The sequence below is a fragment of the Triturus cristatus genome, chromosome 3_1, assembly GCF_964204655.1.
Source record: "Triturus cristatus chromosome 3_1, aTriCri1.1, whole genome shotgun sequence".
Taxonomy (NCBI): domain Eukaryota; kingdom Metazoa; phylum Chordata; class Amphibia; order Caudata; family Salamandridae; genus Triturus; species Triturus cristatus.
This window is the reverse complement of record NC_140583.1, coordinates 129,275,750-129,299,988: the sequence shown is the minus strand read 5'-3', so window position 1 is coordinate 129,299,988 and position 24,239 is coordinate 129,275,750. Positions and strand designations below refer to the sequence as shown.

General features: G+C 49.3%; 1 protein-coding gene across 2 annotated transcripts in view; it reads left to right on the top strand.

Annotated features, from left to right (window-relative positions):
- LOC146859819 (uncharacterized) overlaps positions 1 to 24,239 on the top strand; it is a 518,852-nt gene that overhangs the window by 151,903 nt on the left and 342,710 nt on the right. For both annotated transcript variants that reach the window (XM_085643565.1, XM_085643566.1), the window contains 3 exons: positions 7,933 to 8,254; positions 8,500 to 8,615; positions 16,215 to 16,332. In XM_085643565.1, the coding sequence (XP_085499691.1) occupies positions 7,933 to 8,254; positions 8,500 to 8,615; positions 16,215 to 16,332 (556 nt within the window). The remainder of the gene's footprint in view (positions 1 to 7,932; positions 8,255 to 8,499; positions 8,616 to 16,214; positions 16,333 to 24,239) is intronic.

The following is a 24,239-nucleotide window of genomic DNA, read 5'->3' as shown; positions in this document are numbered from 1 at the left end:
CCCCCGCCCCTTGAGGGGGCCGGTAACGAAGCCTCGGTGCAAGGGAGGAACAAGTGGCTGCTGAAGCCGACGGGAACCTGAGACCTCAGGCGTTCCGGCCCTCTCCCCGGCTGCGCCCTGTGCTAGTCTGTGCTGGCAAGGTGAGGAGAGTTGAATTCCTACGGCGCTGCCCTGTAGCTGGGGGAACTGCACGTCCCCATCGGAGTGTTCTCGTGTGTGAGATGTCCCATGGGGAAAAAACGCGCATACGGGGGAAAGCTACCATCTTTGGATCAGGCGTTCTGAGGCTCAGCTGTGGTAACCGCTGTAAGAAGACACAGGCTCGACCGGGCCGCGGCGTGTGGCGATCAGAGTCTGGGGGTAAGACTATACTTTAAGCCTACACATGCAAGGCGTCTTGGTCCTTGTCTGCAGACAGGGGTACTTCACGAAGGATTGGGAGTCTCAGATGCTGCAGAGCTCATGAATACGATGTACCCTAGGCCTGCTGACTGGAGAGTTACACAGGCCCGTGGAGGCCCCGAATCGCTGCTCTGAGCACCCAGGGAGCCGGTGGCTGTAGCTGTTGTCCCGGGCTGCCGCGTGACTGCACAGGCCCCGAAAGAGTAAACACTGGCCACATACCTGCCGCCGCCCTCGAAAGCTGGGGTGAGTGGTGACTGAACGAGAAGTCTAACAATGCGGCTAAGCAGGGAAGCCCGGTCCGGGCAGAGGTGTGTGCGGATCACTTCCTCGCACGGTGGTGGGCGACACACTCCCACACCCGCGATTCCACCTGCAGTGAGCAGCACGTTTGAACGCACACTAAGGGGGCGAGTTTGGATAGCAGCAAGTCTACAAAACCCCCTGCGTTACCCGCTGAGCCTAAGTTTATCAGAAGCTAATCATCCCACCTACAACCACTTGTGGGTAGCTCAGTGGGTGGCCGCTGCGTCGCGGTGCGGCTGGAAGTCGTGGGTAAACAGGATGCAAAGCAGCCAAAGTTGACCTTTTTTTTATAACAGGAGAGCCACCAGACTCACCAAAACCGATCCGGAGGCCAGTTCTGCATGACCTCCTGAAACACAAATGGAGGATCGGGGTGAAGACCTCCGCACCTTAATGCTTGAAATGATATCTAGCCTTCGAACAATTGACACCAAGCTGGATGTGCTTACCACACAACTCGACGTAGTCAAACAGCAGGTTTGGCCACACGAAACTCGACTTGATGTTCTTGAAAATCGCCACTCAGACTTCCATGAATTCCAGGTGGAAACAAAAGAGCAACTGCTGCACATGGACATGGTGCTTGGACTGATTAGAGCAAAGAATGAGGATTTGGAGGCCAGGTCCCGCCGAAATAACCTAAGGATCACGGGAATTCCGGAGACGACAGCGAACTCCAAAATTGTGGTCTACATCAAGGACTTGCTTCGAGACCTCTTTGACCCTAATCTCTCGGCTGTATTTGCGGTTGAGCGAGCCCACCGTGCCTTGGGCCCTAAACCCCCGGTTGGGGCCACTCCACGGCCTATCCTGGCTAAAATCTTGAACTATCGAGACCGGGACCTCATACTAAGACTGGCTCGAGAGAAAGGCACAATAACACATAAAGGGAATACTATATCCTTTTATCCGGATTTCACACCGGCGGTGCAGGCGGCACGCCGGTAATTCCTGCCTGCAAAGAGAAAATTGATACAGGCTCAAATCCCCTACTCTCTGCTGTACCCTGCAAAACTCATGGTGTCGCCCAATAGCACGGCGCATTTTTTCACGGATACCAAATCCGCATTAAAATTTGCAAAACACATAGGGGGCAAGAAGATAAAACAGAGCCCTAACGCTGGGGTTACACTAGCGGACAATCTGAGCAAGAATGATTAACTGGTATTTTGAATAAATGCGCTCATAATGTGGTTGCTGTAGGCTCTGAAATAGAACATGGCTCGAATGTTGAGGGTGCACACTGGTTGGTTCATCTTTTATAAACAGCCGTGGCACGTTGGTTTATTTACAATTAGTATTGGCATATGTTGGCCCTCAGCAGTTCTCTTGGCCACCCTGCTGTTTCTGGCAGGGAAGTATGCCGGTGGTACTGCGACCCCACAGGGAGAGTTCCCGTTCGCTACTTTTGGAATTACGGGGGACTCCCGATGGTGGTCCTGACTCAATTGGGACACATGTTATTTTTTCTATGTTAACAGGGGAGGGTTATACACAACCTGAGTTGGAGTGGGTGGTGGGGGAAAGTTAATGTTTTGTTTTATTCCAGATGTATGCCTTACAGCTTCGGTACGCACAATTGAAAACTAATGATTATTGCTCTAAGTTGGGTGCATAATATGCCTGTAATTAGAAATTTGCTATATCAGATATGTCCACCTTAAACCTGTTAACCTTGAACATACGAGGTCTAAATGACCCCAGAAAGACAGGATTAGTATATTCCTATCTATCACATCACCACATTGTTGTATGCTTGTTGCAGGAGACACACTTGAACACCACGTCTTCGAGTAGATTGAAGCATAAAAGATGGGGACACGCCTATTCTTCCATTTACTCCAACTATTCACGTGGGGTAGCGGTGTTAATCAGGCGGGGACTAGACTGGAAAGAATGCGAATCACAGGTCGACTCAGAATGTAGATTTATCATACTGCTTGGAGATATGAGCGGATTCCCGGTATTGGTGGTGGCTGTGTATGGACCCAATGTAGATTCCCCTGGATTTTTTCAGAACATCTGGGCCAGAATACGGGCAATAGGCTGTGACCCTATCATCTGGGGGGGGGGGACTTTAATGCGATCCTAGATGACACGATGGACAGGAAGGGGCACTCCCACTCGCTACATCCTGCCGCCAGTGCAGCACTTAAGGCGATCATGGCTGATGGAGATTTAATTGATATATGGAGGCAGAGCCATCCACAGCTGAAAGAGGGCACCTGTGTCTCCGAGTACCACAAGGCATGGTCTTGACTTGATTTATGGCTGGTGTCCCGAGATGCTGCAACATGGACTCGCGAGGTCTCTCACTTCCCGAGGACTTTATTTGATCACGCCTCTAACCACCTGCACCTAGAGCTGCCAAATTCAATCCCCAAAATGTTTAGCTGGAGACTCCAGCCTAATGCCCTTTCGGGCGAGGCATTTAAAGAAGATATTAGGATATCACAGACTATTTTACCCGTAACGCGGGCTCTGTATCTACCCAGGCCACCTTATGGGAGGCATTTAAGACAGTGATACGGGGAAAATGCATAGCACGCCAACCTGGAGTATTAAAAACTATACGTGGCAAGCTGGCCTCTTTGGAGAAATTAATAAAAGAGCTTGAAACACAATTTTATGACACAGACAACCACTCAGTAATGGCTCTCTTGAAATAGAAACTGCTAGAGTTTGAGGAGGAAGCCCAGCGTGAGGTGAAGTTTTTGGATAAACACGCACAGGCTAGGCGCTACGGGGAGGGGGACCGACCCGGGAAAACCCTGGCATTAATGCTTCGCACCCCATGGTCCATGGCATATATCACAGAGTTTAGAGGCGAAGATCCACATATGATCAGAGGCCAAAGAGAAATCTTAGACACATTTACACAATTTTACTCTAAACTGTATACTTCGACTCATGGTTCTAACAAGGAGGGCCTTCGGCCCATTCTTGATTCCTTGGAACTATTGTGGTTGGAACGAGGACATAGGGAATACTTGGATGACCTCTTTACGGTGGAAGATGTCACTCAGGTAATTAAGAGTCTGTCGCTTGACAAGGCCCCCGGGTCAGATGGCTTAACCACGACCTTCTATAAAACATATGCAGAAGATTTAGCGCCTCAACTGCTTGAACCGTATCCGGAAGCCCAGACCTCGGGTATACTACCATCATCCATGCGGGAAGCAATTATTATCACGTTGCTCAAACCCGGGAAGCCGGAAGACAAACTCGACTCTTATAGGCCTCTTTCCTTAATTAATGTAGATATCAAGATCTTGGCGAAATTAGTGGCTAACCGTCTGCAGCCTCTGCTCCCACTGATTGCTCGCCCAGACCAATAAGGCTTTATTCTAGGACGCTCTACTTCACACAACATGAGGACCTTTTTTACAATAGTCCATTACCTACAGCCAGACTCGCAAGCAATAAGAAGTGTTTCTCGACATCACAAAAGCATTTGACATGCTAGAATGGACGTACTTGTTCGCAGTCCTCGAGCGGATGGGATTCAGCCCACTATTTTTCCGCCTTGTGAGACTGTTTTATATGGCACCCTCAGCACGGATTCGTGTGAACTGTATGCTCTCAGAGCCGTTTGTAATATCTTGCGGTACGAGGCAGGGGTGCCCTTTGTCTCCCTTGCCCTTCGTGATGGAGCCCTTAGCAACACGCATTAGACAACACCATACCGCACGATGACTAGGATTTAGCACGAGGGGACTCCTCATTTCCTTATACGCAAATGACGTGACGTTATACATAAATGACCCGGCGACTAATTTGGCTCCGATCCTTCGGGAATTCATAAAGTTCGGGGGGTTATCTGGCATATTGATCAGCTGGACTAAATCTGTTCCCCCTAACAGATGCCACCACTCCCTTCCAAACTGAGTTCCCACTTAAGTGGGCCGATGGTCCGGTGAAATACCTTGGAGTGTGGCTTAGCAGGAACAAGCAGGAGATCTGGGACATGAACTATGGACACAGTCTCATGGCTGGAGGGTAAGATCACAGCGTGGGCTGGGCTCCCATTGGCCTTGGCGGAAAGAATTGCCATAGCCAAGATGGTGGTGTTGCCAAAACTGTTGTATTTATTCATAAATATCCCGATCCCTCTCACGAAGGCTTTTTTTAGTTCTATTCAGTCCTTACTCATCTCTTTGGTTTGGGCGGGACGGCAGGCTAGGATCTCGTGGGAGCTATTGACCCTTCCCCTCAAGGAGGCCTAGGTGCCCTGGACATTCAACTCTATGCTCTCAGTGCACAGGCTCAGTTTCTGCACTTCTGGGTTCATCCAACCCCCTTCCAGCCACACACAGCTGTCGAAATGAACGTGGTGGCTCGCGATTCCTTTACAAACGGCCTTATACCAGTAATATAAATGACCTCGTGAGGACATAGACACTGTTGAGGCCTTGAGGTGGGCGTGGGGAGGACTCAGAGAGAGAGCTAAACTAAAAATCCTGTACGCACTGTCAATCCCACTGGCACACAAGCCCTTGCTTCCCACAATGGGAGAGAGCGCTAGTAGAGCTTTGGTACAGAGGATGTGTCTATGTACATTTGCCGACCTTTACCCTGGGGACACATTCCTCCCCGCGACACCCCCCCCCACCCCCCGCCCCCCCATGAACTGAAGACCGCGCTGTCCCTTTCTCGGAACTATTCCTGTACTATAAACTCAGAGCCACCTGTCGTACCTTGCATGACACATTCCCCAACCCTCCTTCTACATTATTAGCCCTAGAAAATGTGCTCAAGACGGAGACCCCCCGTAGGCTCATTACACACATATATAACAATATGCAAAACTCGGCCACCTTGTTGCAGCCTGAGGTTCTCCAGGCGTGGAATGCTGAACTGCAAACACCAATCACAGAGTATCAATGGGCATATTGTTGTGCTCAACTCACGGCCTTGTCCCCCAACTACAAGTTGCGCTTAATACACTTTAAATGCCTCCACAGATTCGATAGGGCCCCCTCCCAACTTCATCGCATGGGCATCAAGGAAAATCATAGCTGTTGAGATGCGGACTCGCACCAGCCATGTTCCTACATATGGCGTGGAGCTGTCAGCGTTTGTCCCTCTTTTGGAATGACATATTCATCACAATACATGACATGTTGGGAACTGTAGAGGAGCCAAACCCCCTGTTGGGAATATTGGGTTATGTAAAAGATACACCAGTTGCACTTCGCAAACTGCACGCTATGCTATTACTCTTTGCTAAGTGCAGGGTGGCCATGTATTGGGGCAGGAGGGGAGTACCTTCAAGGAAAGAATGGATTCAGGATGTAACGTTTGGTCACACGCAACTAACTACATTCTGGGAGCTAATGCCATCAGCATCTCGACCCAGGGACATATGGGGGACATATGGGGGCCATTCCTGGAGTGGGCACGTACAAGCAGGGATGAGGAGGAGGGGGCTACTGGAGATTCGTAGGCTTGGGCTCAGAGACCCTGCAGGGGGAAGTGTACAGGGATAAGGCAAGTCACCCAGAACTGGTTATACAACACTATCTTTGGGACTGTTGGCTTAGGCCCCGAGAGGCCAGGTGAGCTATAATGGAATGGGAATGTTAAGCTATAGAATCTACTGCAATATGTTCCACTGTTCATTGTACTTGTCTTTTTTTACAGGTGAAAATGTATGTTTGTATTCATGTATGCAACAAATATTTTACTAGAGCAGACAACAAACGATGAGGGTGTGGGTAACAGTCTGGATGTTTGAATTGTTTGTTATTTCTGTTAAGGCTAATAAATAAAATTAAAAAACTATGTGTCCATCCTGTGAAAAGAGAAGGCTTTTGTTAGGCTTTTATTAACCTGCACCTAGTCTATTTAGTGTCATGTCCATCCACTAAAGAATGTGAGTTTTGTTAAAAACAGATAAATAAATAACTGCATGACAGATATAGACCACAAATGGATAAGACTTTGGGAACCTCAAGTCTTAAGTAGAAGAAACAAATCCAATGAGGCCTCCAGGGGTCAGTGTTTTGCCACTGATACTGATCAGAAATCCCCTAATGACTCCTACTGGGGGCCATCCAGGGAGAGAAGACCCAAAAGGCAAGAGAAGCTAAAACATAGACACCACCATTCACGTCAACATTGATCACATTGCTATCAGAGACTGTGACATTGTTGCCACATCCTGGCCAATTTGTTTTAATTGCAAGCACCCTACATACCCAGACTATATCACAGTTGCTTCCCATCTTCTGAGCGACTGATTACACAAGCCCAAATGTTTAAGCTAGCTCGGCAGTTACCTGCTCCAAGATGTTCCACAGCAGAACTATTATCCTTCACCAACAAAATTAATTATTTGCCTCTTGCTCTTGCCTATACCATTTTATTAGACAAACGTTATTTTTCTGCCTTGTGCCTGCACCTTCCCCGTTAGAATATTAGACCTAGGATCTATATAGTGCTCTCTCTATCCTTACGTCCTGATGATGACCCGTAATGGACTTTGAGATCTAAACTGTGTTGATGATCTTTGGCCCAAAGAGGTTTTTTGTTTTTTAAACTGGCTTTCAAGGCATAATTAGGGCGAGGGGTAGTGTTGAGGTAAGACTGAGTGTAACTAATAATATGGTTTAGGATTGTTCAAATGAATTTGCTCTACATAATGATTTGTTATAGAAGTTTATGATTTACTTTATGTTTTGAGAATTGTTCTTAGTGGGTTCTTAAGAGGGGTATTTCTTCAGAACGATTATATGATTCCAAACTGACCCCATATAGCATTGAGTTTTAAAATCGATTAAAAAAGTTGAACTCTGATACATGCCTAAACTCAGTGCATTCTAGGGTTCCTAACTTTGAAAAACAAAAATGTATAGCTCAATTTGCGGTGGCAAATACGTTTTGTGTTGAAAAAATGAGATGTCATTGTTAAAAGTGTTAATAAATAGATTGAGAATACCCCGACCTTTGAGAACAGTTCAAGAAATTCGGTCTGAAGAAAGATGCCCATCAAGAAGGACTCTTAGTTGATGTAAGAAACTTTTTTTCATGTGCCTCCTAGAAATAAGCAGTGTAAATTGTACCTTTACTTTATAATGCTTTCTTATATGATTTACAATTACTGCCTCTTCTCGTGGTACCTTTTTGATGTGATATAGATAGTTTTTCATTTATAAACCTCATCAGGTATAGTGATTGCACTGTCAAATTTTGCTAGTCCATTAACGCTTTGTGCTCATACAGGAAATTAATGACCGATCCAAGCGACTTGAGTCCGAAAAAGATAATCTCCAGTCAAAACTTGATGCAGAAAAGCATGTGATGAGAGCCCAATTGAGAGATATGATGGATAAACACCAGACTGAGCTGAAGTTGTTCAACGTGAAACACAAGGCAGAAGTGCAGGAAATTGAAGAGAAACATGAGACCGAAATCCAGGAGAAAGACCAAATCCTGCTACAGCTTCAGAAACAAATAGAAGAGCTCAGTAGTGCTGGCCACAGTAGCCCCGAGCAAACAATGCAAATAGATGATTCAGTCAAGGGGAAAATTGAAAGACTGGAAGGTATTTGGATTCTTTGTATTCTTGCAAATCCAAAAGAATATTTTTGATATTTCAGATAAGTTAAAAGTATACTAGCAAAGTTAAACTGGAAATGGAGGAGATTTATCGTTCTGGTTACATCAGAATTGTTCTGCTGTTTGGATGCATTTTTAAGTTATTAATCTGCTTTGCCACAAAAATTCTGAAATTGATAAAGCGTGTGTGTAAAACATTAATATGTAATCATTTTGTGTTTTATTTTGCAGCTCAAGTCAAATTGAAAAGTGAAGAAGCCAACAAATCAGAATCCAAATTCCTTAAACTGAAGGCTTGGTCGAAATCTAGGATAAAGCAGTTGGAGGATGACCTAAAAACTGTACAAGTAACTAACATTATGTTATACAACTTAATTGTAAACCTTCCTGTATTAAATTAGACGCTAACACGGAAGATGAGGTTATTCTAAAAAACAGAATGTTCGAGGCATATGAGCTGCAGATCACACACTGAGGATAAGATCGCCATCTGGTGTTGGGCTCGGATGATTGCAGGTTGTTGTTGTCTTCGGAGAAGCCTTTGGTCACGAGGTTGGTGACTCCTCCCCTGGACAACAGTGCGCATGGGCATCCACTCCATCGGCAGATTGTTTTTTTCCGCCATTGGGTTCGGATGAACTTTTTTCCGCTCCAGCAGAAAACTTCCAGCAATCGATTTAACTCCTTATTCTTCATTCCATCGACGTCGACATCAACTCGGACCGGTTCCGGAAGCGGCTGATGGACAGGACACCCTTCAAAAAATGCCCCCAGTGTGGAGCGAAGTTCCCCCACAGTGACCACCACGAGGTTTGCAACCTCTGCCTGTCGCCGGAACACAACGAGTCCACCTGTCCAGCTTGTTCCGCTTTCCGTTCGAAGAAGACCCTCCGGGACCGAAGAGCTCGACGCCATATTATGGCCAAACCAGCTCCAGAACCGGAGGACATCTTTGCTCAAGATGTTCCCGAAGACGACACCGAAGATCTCGAGATCGTGTCCGAAGCCGACGATTCCGATGACCTCATCACTCCAGGGCAGCGTGTGAGTACCACCCCCCCTGCCCCTGCCCCATCCAAAAAAGCAGTGGTCAAGACTCCGCCAGTTGGGCCCAGTCGCGACTGGAAATCCTCTTCAGAAGCCCCGCCCTCGGGCCCGGCTCCGAAGACATCTAAGCCTGTGGGTGGCTCGGGCTCGAGCAAACCTCACCTAATTGTGCCTTTAACACCCTCGGCACCCAAACACCCATTGTTGGCACCGAAACAGGCTCCAAGACCGAAATCTCCTTCGGCACAGAAACGTTCCTCGGCACCGAAGTCTCCACCGGCACCGAAACGTTCTTCAACATCGATGCCTGAAAGTCCATCGGCACCGAAAACTCATTCGGCACCGAAACCTCAATCGGCACCGAAACCTCAGTCGGCACCGAAACCTCAGTCGGCACCGAAAAATCAGTCGGCACCGAAAAATCAGTCGGCACCGAAAAATCAGTCGGCACCGAAAAATCAGTCGGCACCGAAAAATCAGTCGACACCGAAAAATCCATCGGACCCGAAAAAATCATCGGAGCCGAAAACTGCGTCCCCGCCGAAACAAGCTCATAAAGACCCGAAGCGGACGTCACAGACACCACCTTCGGAGCCAGATGATCTTTTTCGACCAGATCCTACTCAGAAGCGGATCTACATCAATCCTAAAACGGGACATGTGACTGCCATCCCATATAAAAAGCGGAAGCTGGACACTACACCTCCCCCAGCTCCCATACGGAAAAAGGACTGTGCTACTTCACCACTTCGTCCTTCCTCTCCTGTTTTACCTCCTAACCCGTCCCCCCCTCCTCCTCCTGCTTCTCCTTTACCTTTACCTTTACCTTTACCATCTCCCTATCATTCACCTCCTCCACAGGATGATAATGATGACTTAGGGGGAGGGGCGGACCCTGATTTATTTGATGATCCTGTTGACCCAAACGACCCTTTTACGTTCCCAGACCCAGCACCCATGGATGACTGGTCTTATCCTATACCTGACATGCCTGACCCCACTACCTACCCTTCCAAGCCCTCCCCTCCTGATGACCACCTAGGGTACGGCCAACTTATAAATAGGGCAGCAACATTCCACGGCGTTACAATGCACACAGACGCCATTGAAGAGGACTTCCTCCTTGATACCTTTGAGCAGTCACAAAAGACTGTCCACATACTGCCCATGATCAAAGGGGTTATAAAGCATGCTACTGAAGTCTTTAAGGACCCTGTTCGAGCTAGGGTGCTCAACCCACGCATCGAAAAAAAGTACCGACCAGCCCCGCAAGACCCTGCATACATTAAGGCCCAGCTCCCTTTAGACTCCCTAGTCGTATCAAATGCCAGGAAGCGCGCTAACTCTCAGACAACTGGAGAAACGCCTCCCCCAGACAAGGAGTCTAAGCTTTTAGAAGCCTCGGGCAAACGGGTCGCCGCGCAGGCGGCTAACCATTGGCGTATTGCGAATACCCAGGCCCTGTTAGCCAGGTATGATAGAGCGCATTATGACCAACTTGAGGACCTTATGCAGCATCTGCCTGAACCTTTTAAGTCCCAGGCCTCTGACCTCATCCAAGAAGGCAAATTAATATCTAATGCCTCCATTAAATGCGCCTTAGATGCAGCAGACACTGCTTCTAGAGCGGTCAATACTGGCGTCTTACTCAGACGACATGCCTGGCTCCGTATTTCCGGTTTTAAACCGGAGGTTCAAACCGCAATTCTAGCTCAACCTTTCAACCAAGAGCAGCTATTTGGCCCTGCAGTGGATACTGCATTAGAAAAAATGAAAAAGGATAATGAAACTGCCAAGTCTATGGGAGCACTGCAGTCTCATCAGAACCGGGGTTCCTTTCGTCGCTCCTTTTATAGAGGAGGCTCCAAAAACACATCAACTGAGACCACGTCCACCTTTAAAAATTCTGGACAAACATCCCCTAACAGAGGTTACTTCCGGGGAGGTTATAGGGGAAACAATAACAAAGGTCGAGGACGGGGCAATAACAACAACACCCGCACCTCACCAGCCACCAAACAGTGACTTGCCACCACTCCCCCCAGACCATTCCACTCCGGTCGGGGGACGACTCCAACAATTCCTGCCTGTCTGGACTTCCATCACCACAGACAGGTGGGTAAGACAAATTATCCAGTCTGGCTACTGCCTCGAACTCATACAATCCCCCCCCAAACATACCGCCCAAACAACGTCCAATGTCCTCGCATCATCTCTCTCTCCTCAAACAAGAAGTTCAATCCCTGTTACAAAAACATGCGATAGAACCAGTTCCCCTTCAACATCAGGGAAAAGGGGTATATTCTCTATACTTCCTCATTCCCAAAAAGGACAAAACACTAAGGCCCATACTGGATCTCAGACTACTAAACCAGTATATACATTCGGATCATTTTCACATGACCACTCTCCAACAAGTCCTCCCACTTTTACAACAGGGAGACTTCCTCGCCACATTGGACCTCAAGGACGCATACTTTCACATCCCTATGCATCCCGCTCACAGAAAATATCTACGATTTGTGGTAGATGGGCAACACTATCAATTTACAGTTCTCCCATTCGGAGTAACAACAGCACCCAGAGTGTTCACCAAGTGCCTAGCAGTCGTGGCAGCGCATCTCAGAAGACAACAGATCCATGTCTTCCCCTATCTGGACGATTGGCTCATAAAAGCCAATACATACCAAAAATGCGTTCTCCACACTCATCGCACGATTCAAACTCTCCACGATTTGGGATTCACTATCAACTACCCCAAATCCCACCTACAACCTTCCCACTTACATCAGTATCTAGGAGCAACCATAGATACATCCAAAGCCATTGCCTATCCCAGCACAGCCAGGATAGCCAGTATACAAAATCTCATCTCTCAATTTCAAACTCATCCATCTCTTCCAGCAAGAGTGTTCATGCAGCTCCTAGGCATGATGGCGTCGTGCATCTCCATAGTCCCACACGCACGACTTCAAATGCGTCCCTTACAAGAATGCTTAGCACAACAGTGGAACCAAGCTCACGGACAACTTACCGATCTGGTGTTGGTGGACAGTCGCTCACTTCGATCACTGAAATGGTGGAACACCATCAACCTGTCCAAAGGGAGACCGTTCTTAGAGCCTCTTCCACAAGTTGTGCTAACTACAGACGCATCTCTCACGGGGTGGGGAGCCCACCTCCTCCACCATACCACTCAGGGCAGATGGACCAGCCAACAAAAACTGCTCCACATCAACCACCTGGAACTCTTAGCAGTGTTCCTAGCACTAAAATCCTTTCAAATTCACCTAAAGAACAAAACTGTCCTCATACGCACAGACAACATGACGACAATGTATTATATACAGAAACAGGGAGGGACACACTCTCTCCAACTGTCCCAACTGGCACAGCAAATCTGGAGATGGGCAATTCCCCAAAACATCTACCTGTTAGCAGAACATCTCCCAGGGATCCACAATCAAGTGGCCGACCTCCTAAGTCGCCACACACAACAGATCCACGAATGGGAACTACACCCCAAAGTTCTACTCCCCTTCTTCCAAAAGTGGGGACAACCAGACATAGACCTGTTCGCCACCGCCGAAAACACAAAATGCCCAACCTTCGCCGCCAGGTTTCCACACCCACAGTCGAAGGGCAATGCCCTATGGATGAACTGGTCAGGCAGATTTGCGTACGCCTTTCCGCCTCTCCCACTAGTTCCATTTGTGGTACGCAAACTGAAACAACAGTCACTAACACTAATACTAGTGGCTCCCACTTGGGCACGTCAACCGTGGTTCACCACACTTCTGGAACTATCTTTAGTTCCACATCAAAAGCTACGCCTCTCCCCGGATCTATTAACCCAGAACCATGGAGAAATCAGACACCCAGATCCTCAAACACTGAACCTAGCGATCTGGCTCCTGAGGTCCTAGAGTTCGGTTACCTCAATCTCCCTCCAGACTGTATGAATATCATAAAGGAAGCCAGACGACCTACTACTAGAGCGTGTTATGCCGCTAAATGGAAACGATTTGCCATCTACTGCGCTAATAATGACATACATCCATTGGATGCTTCCATCCAAAACATCATTTGCTATTTACTACACTTGCAAAGATGCAATCTAGCGTATTCCTCTATACGATTACACCTAGCAGCCTTGGCAGCCTACTTGCAAAATAGGCAACACCTGTCCCTTTTTAAGGTACCAGCCATCAAAGCGTTTATGGAAGGTCTCAAAAGGATTCTTCCCCCAAGATTGCCACCTGCCCCAGTGTGGAATCTCAATGTGGTTCTAACAAGACTCATGGGCCCCCCATTTGAACCGATGCACAAATGTGAATTGCAATTCCTAACATGGAAGGTAGCCTTCCTTATCGCAATCACTTCCCTGCGCAGAGTAAGTGAAATACAAGCCCTTACACTTGAAGAACCTTTCTTACAACTACACCGTAACAAAGTGGTTCTTAGGACAAACCCTAAATTTCTTCCAAAAGTGATTTCCCCTTTCCACCTTAACCAATCAGTAGAACTACCGGTCTTTTTCCCAAATCCAGACTCGGTAGCTGAAAGGGCCCTACATACCTTAGATGTTAAAAGAGCCTTGCTTTATTACATCGACAGAACAAAACCTTTTCGAAAGACAAAACAACTCTTTGTTGCTTTCGCGCCACCACACAAAGGCAACCCGATCTCCAAATCAGGAATAGCCAGGTGGATAGTTAAATGCATCCAAATATGCTACCTCAAGGCTAAACGTACACTCACAGTTCCCCCTAGGGCGCACTCCACGCGTAAAATAGGGGCTTCTATGGCCTTCTTAGGCAATATTCCCTTAGAAGACATTTGCAAGGCAGCCACATGGTCTACCACGCATACCTTCACTAAACACTATTGTGTTGACGTGCAGGCCAAACAACAGGCCTCCGTGGGCCAGGCTGTCCTAAAAACTTTATTTCAAACTGCTGCAACGGATACAGGCGACCACCGCTAAGGGGAGCACTGCTGTATAATCTATCCTCAGTGTGTGATCTGCAGCTCATATGCCTCGAACGGAATATGCTACTTACCAGTATGCATCTGTTCTTGGCATGTAGAGCTGCAGAGTCACACACGCCCGCCCGCCTCCCCGGGACCTGTATCTGTTCCAGCATCCGTCTTACTTAGACATTACACATGGACATCCTTTCTTTCTTTTCTATATACTCCATCTTTTCCCAACATGGCGAAAAACAATCTGCCGATGGAGTGGATGCCCATGCGCACTGTTGTCCAGGGGAGGAGTCACCAACCTCGTGACCAAAGGCTTCTCCGAAGACAACAACAACCTGCAATCATCCGAGCCCAACACCAGATGGCGATCTTATCCTCAGTGTGTGACTCTGCAGCTCTACATGCCAAGAACAGATGCATACTGGTAAGTAGCATATTCCTTCTGTAACCTCAACAGTTAAGCCTGACGCTAAGGGGGCGATTACGATGGCGATGAGACAGGTTTCCCGGCCGTCATATTACAATGGTGGGCAGTGTGATGGCGGTTGGAAGCACTGACCGCCAGGTATCCAACGGGGTACTTGAGCCCGCCGGTACGGCGGAGGGCCTTGCAATCCCTGCAATGGTGGCGCTGCCTACCAGGCACCGCCATAGGGATTACGATGTCCCTCCCCACCAGCCGTTTCATGGCGGGCCCCCCTTATCCCCTGGCCCTTGATTTTGGGTTTAGGGGGGCACCTATGGAGTCCCCCTACATATCCCTAACCCATGTGCTAGGCACAAGGTAGTGCAGGGATATGTTCCCTGTCTATTTCTTGTACTGTGGCGTGTGCTGCAGCACACAGCACCCAGCACCCGCCCCAATACAAGGGATAAGCAGTGCGACCGCTTGGAGGTAGTCACATTGTAATAAGGTTGATGGGACTGCCAACGGCGTTCCCGTTGTCTGATAGGGTGGCGGTCTGACTCAAGTCTGACCGCCATCCTAATCACCCCCCTAAGTCCCACTCCTTCAACAGGAGTCTCCTTTCGGCAGCAACACAAGGGGAAACCATATTGTTTTACACTACCTCCTTTATTCGATACTAATACACCCGGCTTCCTGCTCCTCAGACTTCCCCATGACCTGCCTCACTTTGGCTATACAGAAATACCTATAATAGCCCACTCCTTTATTGCCCTCATTCCAAACTCCCCCTCCATCTCCCTCTCGCTCTGTCTCCACAAATCATATTGCTTTCATACCGCTTTGTTATGCCTCGTTGTAGGAAGCTGGCTCTTTATGTGATATATCAAAAATCTGATATACTGTGTCAAGAGTCCAGTGGTTACCTTACTAGTGGACAAGGTCTTTTTATACAGTCCAAAAGTGCTCTATTATGGGGTAGTATGGGCGATCAGCCTTCGGCTTAATGCAGGAGCCCAGTGCGCTTCTGTCAAAAATTGCATCAGGCCAAAAGTGGGGGTGACCAAGTCAAAAAAGGGGCACTTTCCTACAGTTAATATCTATAAGGCACCAGGGGCTAAGAAAATGCACTATGCCGAAGATCAGGGTTAGAGGCATCCGTTTATAAAATCTGGCTATAAATTTGCTCTTAGAATTGGTGACAGCTTTTTAAATATTTTTTGAATGCACCAAGTAATATAAGGTACTGTCTTTATTTTCTAGCCTTGCTTAGAGACTATCTCTAAAGTTAAATTGAAGTTTTATATACAATTAATTGTTGAAAAAGCTCTGTTTGGCTTTTTGATGTTACAATATGTTTGTGTTCTATTTGACCTACATTTGAAAAGCATCCTTTGATTAAGCAGTTGTCACTGACCTGCCCCGTTTTACCTAGCATACGGAACCTATGTATTCTGCTACATGATTACCAATACAGAATTATATATATTCTTGTTTCTCCCTGCAGGCTGTATCCAACAGTAACAGCATGTCTGTCCTAAGTGAGCGCCTTTCTGACCTGGAGACTGAAAATCAGCAGTTACAAATCAAGCTTGAGACATTTTTGGAGCTCAAAACACAGAATGGTAAATGCTTTGTGAAATAAATGTGAAATTACGTTGTAGATTGATAGTGCTAACTGTAGAAGAGAACCCTCAATGTGGTATGTTTTGTCACTGTTGAGAGTTCTTATTGACATTCAGACTGTTAAAACACGGAACAACTGAGGTGTTCAGTGAAGTTCGATCCACAAACCTTCCTCTTTGGGCGGGTTCGATGCTGTGTCCCATCCTAAACCCAGATTGAGAAGTGAAGAACACTTCCTCAACATAATTTATTGTCTACTGTTAGTGATTGAAGTATGTTTTCAACCCTAAATTTATCCAATGCGCATCATCAGATTGACTTGGGAGATGGTATAGGGCCTCAAAATTAAATTTGGTATGGCAGTAGAGCAAACGCCATGCCCAGGAAATAAGTAAGAGTTGCATTGATTTCTAGGCATGGCGTAATACTATACCAAGTTTGTAGATCATTTTTCCGGAAGAATGAGGAAGTTCAGAATGTATCTTAAGAAAAATGGCAAATTCGAGTGATCTGGAACTTGGTCTGAGGGGTTTGAACAAATCAAATCTTGACATATGAAGCCAGACGTTTGATGTGTAGAATCACACCATAATTGTTACATGTACCAGTGCATACGAAATGGGTTCAGTTCTGATATAGGAAAAGGGGGAAGTTGAGAAAGTGATGTAATTTGCTTCATGCATGTTTAGGGGTTCATAAAACACTTGTATTGAAATAAAAAAAGGCCAGGCATGTGGCTTAGCAGTTAAGCACTTTAAGACCTACATTAAGGGTAGTAGTTATAAATCACATATGAATTATAGCCCTCTAGTTGATATCTTTTCTACAAAGTGTAGTGGAAGGGTCGCTCCCAAATTGGCTGAATTGATATATTTTTTAGAAGAGTTTTCCTTCTATCCGTAACATGTTCAAGACCTCTGACCCTGTTTACCAGGCAGGTCGCTCCCCTCACCGCCACGCAGCCCCCTGTGTGACCACTGACCGCTGCTGCATTGTGTCTGCCTGCGTTAGAGTGACTGTGCCCTCCTTCTCTTCTGTACCCACGAGTGAGTGATTCTCCCCCACTGTACCTGTGTATTTTGCTGCCTTGATTGTCCCCCTCTCCTTTGGTGCCCAGATTGTGTCCCTTTTTTCTTCTGTCTTTCCCTGCGTCTCCCCCTCGCTGCCCGTTTCCCGCCGCCGCGTCCCGTAGCTCCGCCCCCCTCACACCCTATTGGCCGCCGCGTCCCATAGCTCCGCCCCCCTCTCACCCTATTGGCCGCCCCGCTCCCACCTCCCAGCTGCTCCTCCCTCCCTCTCCCACTCATATGGAGGCCGCACAGCGGTAGAGAGAGCGACCTTTGACCCTGTTTACCAGGCAGGTCGCTCCCCTCACCGCTACGCAGCCCCCTGTGTGACCACTGACCGCTGCTGCATTGTGTCTGCCTGCGTTAGAGTAACTGTGCCCTCCTTCTCTTCTGTACCCACGAGTGAGTGATTCTCCCCCACTGTACCTGTGTATTTTGCTGCCTTGATTGTCCCCCTCTCCTTTGGTGCCCAGATTGTGTCCCTTTTTTCTTCTGTCTTTCCCCCCGTCTCCCCCTCGCCGCCCGTTTCCCGCCGCCGCGTCCCGTAGCTCCGCCCCCCTCGCACCATATTGGCCGCCGCGTCCCATAGCTCTGCCCCCGCTCCCACCTCCCAGCTGCTCCTCCCTCCCTCTCCCACTCATATGGAGGCCGCGCAGCGGGCGCGCAGCTGGCGCGCCTAAGGCAAGCCCGTCTGCGCCCGTCCGCGTCTGGCCCGCGCCCTGCGCCAGACCCCCTGGCCCCCGCAGATGCCAGCCCACCCGCAAGACCTACAACGCCACCACTCTCATCGCACTCAACACCGGCCGGAGCCCCGGCTGCTGCACAGCCACCCCAAGACGCACCCACGGACCCTTCACCTGCCAATCCTGCAAGTTCTCCTGCGTCTGGACCCGTACCGCACCCGCCAAGCCAAGCACCAACAGCAACCACCTGAAGCTCATCCTGCTCAACACCCGCTCCGTCCACAGGCACGCAGTGGAACTCTGGAACCTGCTCGACGCCACATGCCCAGACGTCGCCTTCCTCACGGAAACCTGGATGAACGCCTCCTCAGCACCCGACATCGCCATCGCCATCCCGGACGGATACAAGATCACCCGGAGGGACCGCGCCAACCAGAATGGAGGAGGCATCGCCATCGTCCACAAGAACACCATCCGCATCACGACCAACTCCGAAGACACCCTCACAGCCGCCGAACACCTGCACTTCCAGATCCACACCGACCCCAAGACCACCCTCAGAGGCACCCTCATCTACAGACCCCCGGGACCTCGCACACAATTCAGCGAAGACATCGCCGACTTCATCAGCCCGCACGCCCTCCCCTCCGCTGACTACATCCTCCTCGGGGACCTCAACTTCCACCTGGAGAACAACAACGACCGCAACACCACCACCCTGCTGGACAACCTCGCCAACCTCGGACTCAAGCAACTGGTGACCACCCCCACCCACTACACCGGCCACACGCTCGACCCCGTCTTCTCCTCCAGCAAGGACATCACCTTCAGCCACGCCACCGGACTCCACTGGACAGACCACAGCTGCGTCCACTCAGCTTCAGAAGGACCACGACTCACCACCACCCGCAACTGGTCCCCCGCAGAAGCTGGAACAAGATCACTGCCGACCAGCTCACCACATCCCTGAGCCAGAACCCCCCCACCAGATCTGCGAACCCCAACCAAGCCGCCAACAACCTCACGAAATGGATCAGCAACTGCGCAGACGACCTCGCTCCACTGAAGACCCCCCCCGCCAGACCCGGCACCAAGAAAGCATCTTGGTTTACCGACGAACTCAAGAGCTCCAAGAAGAACTGCCGGGTCCTCGAGAAAGCCTGGCGCAGAGACCCAACTACAGACAACATGACCACCCTCAAGCTCGCCACTCGAAGACATCACCAGCTGATCCACGCCACCAAGAAATCCGCATTCAAGGAACGACTGGACAACAACGCCCGCAACAGCAAGGAACTCTTCAACATCGTCAAAGAGCTCTCGAACCCCAGCGCCGGAAACAACGACATCACGCCCTCGCAAGACCTCTGCAACTCGCTCGCCTCGTTCTTCCACAGCAAGATCGCAGACATACACAACAGTTTCAGCACACAGCCATCGGACCCTACGACCGGAACAACGCCCCCCACCACCACCCTCCGCGCCTGGACCCCAGTCAACACCGAAGACACCATCCGCACGATAAACTCCATCCACTCAGGATCTCCAACCGACCCCTGCCCTCACCACATCTTCAACAAGGCCGACTCCGTCATCGCACCCCACCTGCGGGACATCATCAATGCCTCCTTCGACACCGCCACCTTCCCAGAGAGCTGGAAGCACGCCAAACTCAGCACCCTACTGAAGAAACCAACAACGGACCCCACTGACCTCAAAAACTACTACCCCATCTCGCTCCTTCCTTTTCCGGCCAAAGTCATCGAGAAAACCGTCAACAGACAACTGGCCGCCTTCCTCGAGACGAACGGATCCCTCGACCACTCTCAGTCCGGCTTCCGGGCCAACCACAGCACCGAGACCGCCCTCATCGCAGACACTGACGACATCCGAGCTTTGCTCGACAACGGGGAAACAACGGCCCTCATCCTCCTGGACCTCTAGTGCAGCGCCTCAACAACATCGGTATCCAGGAGAAGGCACTGGAATGGATCATCTCCTTCCTCGCCGGAAGAACACAGAGAGTCCGCCTACCCCCGTTCAGATCCGAGGCCACCAAAGTCATCTGCGGCGTACCACAAGGATCATCACTCAGCCCCACCCTCTTCAACGTCTACATGAGCCCCCTCGCAGCCATCGCACGCCAACACAACCTCAACATCATCTCCTACGCCGACGACACCCAGCTGATCCTCTCCCTCACCAACGACCCCGCCACCGCCAGAACCAACCTACACGAAGGGATGAAAGACGTAGCCGAGTGGATGACGAACAGCCGCCTGAAACTGAACTCAGATAAGATAGAAGTCCTCATCCTGGGATCATCACCCTCCGCCTGGGACGACTCCTGGTGGCCCCTGCCCTTGGCAGCGCACCCAAACCAACAGACCACGCACGCAACCTGGGCTTCGTCCTGGACTCCTCCCTCTCCATGACCAGACAAGTCAACGCCGTCTCCGCATCATGCTTCAACATCCTACGCATGCTACGTAAGATCTTCCGGTGGATCCCCACCGAAACCAGGAAGACGGTCACCCAGGCCCTCGTCACCAGCCGACTGGACTACGGCAACTCCCTCTACGCCGGAACCACAGCCAAACTCCAGAAACAACTCCAGCGCATCCAGAACGCCTCAGCACGCCTCATCCTGGACATTCCCCGACACAGCCACATCTCCGTACACCTGAGAAACCTGCACTGGCTCCCCGTCAGCAAGAGAATCACGTTCCGACTCCTCACCCACGCACACAAAGCTCTCCACAACCAAGGCCCAAGATACCTCAACGACCGCGTGACCTTCTACACTCCCACTCGCCAACTTCGATCAACCAGCCACGCTCTCGCCGCCGTCCCCCGCATCCGAAGAGCCACAACAGGAGGAAGATCCTTCTCCTACCTGGCTGCCAAGACGTGGAACTCCCTCCCCATCCACCTCCGCCTGACCCAAGACCACCTTTCCTTCAGGAAGCAACTCAAGACCTGGCTGTTCGAGCAGTAGCGGACCCCCCTCCCCCAAGCTCCTTGAGACCCTCCGGGTGAGTAGCGCGCTATACAAATGCTTGATTGATTGATTGAAGAGTGCAAGAATATTAATGCAGATCACGTGTCTTGGCTGCCTGTTAGTGAAGATGTGATATGGTAGGCCTTGAGTATTGGCTAGTGGTGAGTTTGAGCGACTTTGGCAGTGGGGCTGTCTTGAAGAAGAATAGGTTGCTTTTTGATCAAGAAGTGAGTTGTGCGAGGTCAAGCGTTATTTAAGTGATGATTGGCCCAAAGTGAAGGATAAAGAAGCAATGTTAAATCATTCCAAGATTATGGTTGAGATTGGTCTAGTCTATAGGGGTAACAAGTTGGGAGTACCAGAAACCTTGACAAAATGATTGGTAGAAATGCTTTGTAAGGGGCACGAGGGCAAGTCAGCGATGAAGTGGTAAGCTAGGTTAGTTTTGGGAAGCCTCACATGGACAGGTTGATAGATAGGCATGTGCTGTATAGTTTGGCATGCTCCGTTTGAGATACTACTGAACTGTGATACCCGCAAAGGTACCCGTCAGCATTTCCAATGTCGTCTTTCTGGATTTGTCACTAGCTTCTGATAAATTCTTACAGCCAATGGGTCTTGTCATGTTCTAGTGCTATTAGGACCACTGAGTGCCCTTGATTCCATATTTGAGGAATACTTCACCAGACTAAAGCTTTCTTTCCAGCCGCTAGAGGGTAGTGATAACATTGTTTAGGTAGTGTAAGTGTGACTGAATGAATGAATTTACTGTTTGATTAATTAAAATCATTACAGTAAAAAGAGCGAAAGCATTATTAAAAACATTTCCCCCTACCTAGCCCTTTTCTGCCCCTCCCCTCCAATGTCCTTGTCCTTATAATCAGCCTTTGGCCCTTAGCACACTTGTGTGATTTCTCGGTTTTGCTTGTAATTCCATATTAGATAAAATAAATAAATACTGGAACTTTAAAATCCGGTTAGGTAGGATGAACTTTGAATAAAGAGGGTGAATCCCCTTAGTGCCTGGCGGGGACTCCCCTGCACCTTCCCTTGTATTGTATAATGTGGCATGCCACTGGCGAGCAATGGTCATTAGCCAATGGCGCCCCATTTATAGCAATCTATATTAGATGCGTACATTTCCCCAATCTTGCAAGGTTTATTATCTTTGATTAGGTGAAGCATAAGGCCGAGGCCTTTCTACAGGACCTTGCCCAAGGTGCCGACGTTCATTGTTCAGTTTGGGGCAACAACACAGGAGGTGCAGCCAGGATTCCTCGTGGAAGGAACATAGCCTACACTTGTATGATTCCCCCTTATGTGCCCATGCTTGGTAGAAATCAGTGATGCATAGCGTAATGAGTCTCGTATAGTGACTTTTCCTGCGGATTTGTAACGTCAAAGCCCCACAGAATGTATGATTTGTCCAATGGCTCTAAGATCGAGCTAGGGCAGAGAACTTACATGTCTTTAGCAAACAATGTTTCCAGAACCTGCTTGTTCACTGCTTTCATCCGGGCGGAGAGGGGAATTTTAGGTAGTCGTAAGCTTGCTGCCTCAATCCTCAGGGTGGTTATAGCCTGGCCAAGACTAGTATGCCAGACTGAACCTATCTCCTCGAAAACATACCTCAGCTGATATCTGATTGAGTCTACTGGAGCCATCAAGGTCCTAAGGTATAGCTTTATCAAATCCCTCTGACATGTCAAGTCCGGCCTCCCGAGGCCAAGCTCCAGTCTCAGCCTTGATTTCCTAGCTGCCCGCGGATAGAGCAACACTAATTTGTATGGTTCGGCAGTATTCAAGAACATGTCCAGCGAACCAGGAAAAGCCAAATGGCCATAGCTGATACCAGGAAGCAATTTTGCTTTTAAAACGGTCAGTATCGACTCGGCTGATGGACTTAGCAGATGTTGGCTCAGTTCTCCTGACAGGTGAATGACGCTGTTGGCCTTAAAGTTCAGATGTTTTCGATTGATGTCTGAATAGTGTAGGTGTGCATCTGCTCCAGAGTTAAGAGAGCGTTCGAGGCATGTGGGCTGCTGAATTCATATCTGTGCATAGATCGCCGCCTAGTGTTGGGTCCGGATGATTGCACATTGTTGTCCTGGAAGAGTCTTCGAAGTATCACAAGATAGGTGGCTCCTCCCCTGGACTACAGTGCGCATGGGCATCCTCTCCATCCTTAGATTGTTTTTTTTCCGCCATTGGGTTCGGATGTGCTTATCTTAGCTCAAGTTAGGAAAATTTAGTTTAAGGCCAAAAGGCCTTTAGTTCTCGTCGGTACTGTTCCCGTTCGGTATCGACCAGTTTCTTTAGTGCCTTCGCACCTTCTTCAAGCTTTTCGGATCCGCTTGGTCCGAACATCGAACTTCGATCGACGATGGAATCAAGGACTCCCTTCAAAAGATGTCCTTTATGCCACGCGAAATACCCACACATCGACGTCCATCCGGTATGCAACAAATGTCTCTCGCCGGATCACGATGAGTCGAAATGTATGGCCTGTGCCCGGTTCCACTCGAAGAAGACTCTCCGGAATCGACGGGCAGCAAGATTGGAGGCGCAGCAATCGGCGCCTGCCCCGGCCAACATCTTTAGCACCGAGGACGAAGACGCCGAGAGCGTAGAAGAAGTAGACTCCAGCCACGCTTCCGAACATGACTCCCAATCGGAAGACGACGACGATGTGATCTTTGAGGGCGAAGACATCGTCGAAGAGGTAGGAGACTACGATGAGGCCCTTGGGGCCGAGGAAGATAGCTCCAGCGAAGAGCTAGGCCAAACCGTCGATACGGAGGCCGAGACACTAAGTCGTCATAAGGCTCAGGTCGAGGGATCGCCTGCGGGCCTTACCCAAGATCAATCACACGGTTCTTCGGCCCCGCCTGAAGGCCCGGCCTCGAACATTTCCCAAGAGCCATTATTATCGAAGACGACTGGATTCCCTTCAGTGAAACCGAAACCTTCCATCGCACCGGTTCCATCGAAACCGAAAGTGAAACTGGTTGCAATCGGCTCGAAGGCCTCGAAGCCCTCCACTCCTTCGACGCCGGCAAAGGTCGTCGGCTCCGACCGTGCCAAAAGAGATTTCGGTGCCGAGCTCACCGCCACGGGTCCGGGCGCCGAGCCGAAGAAGAAGGCCCTCGGTCCCC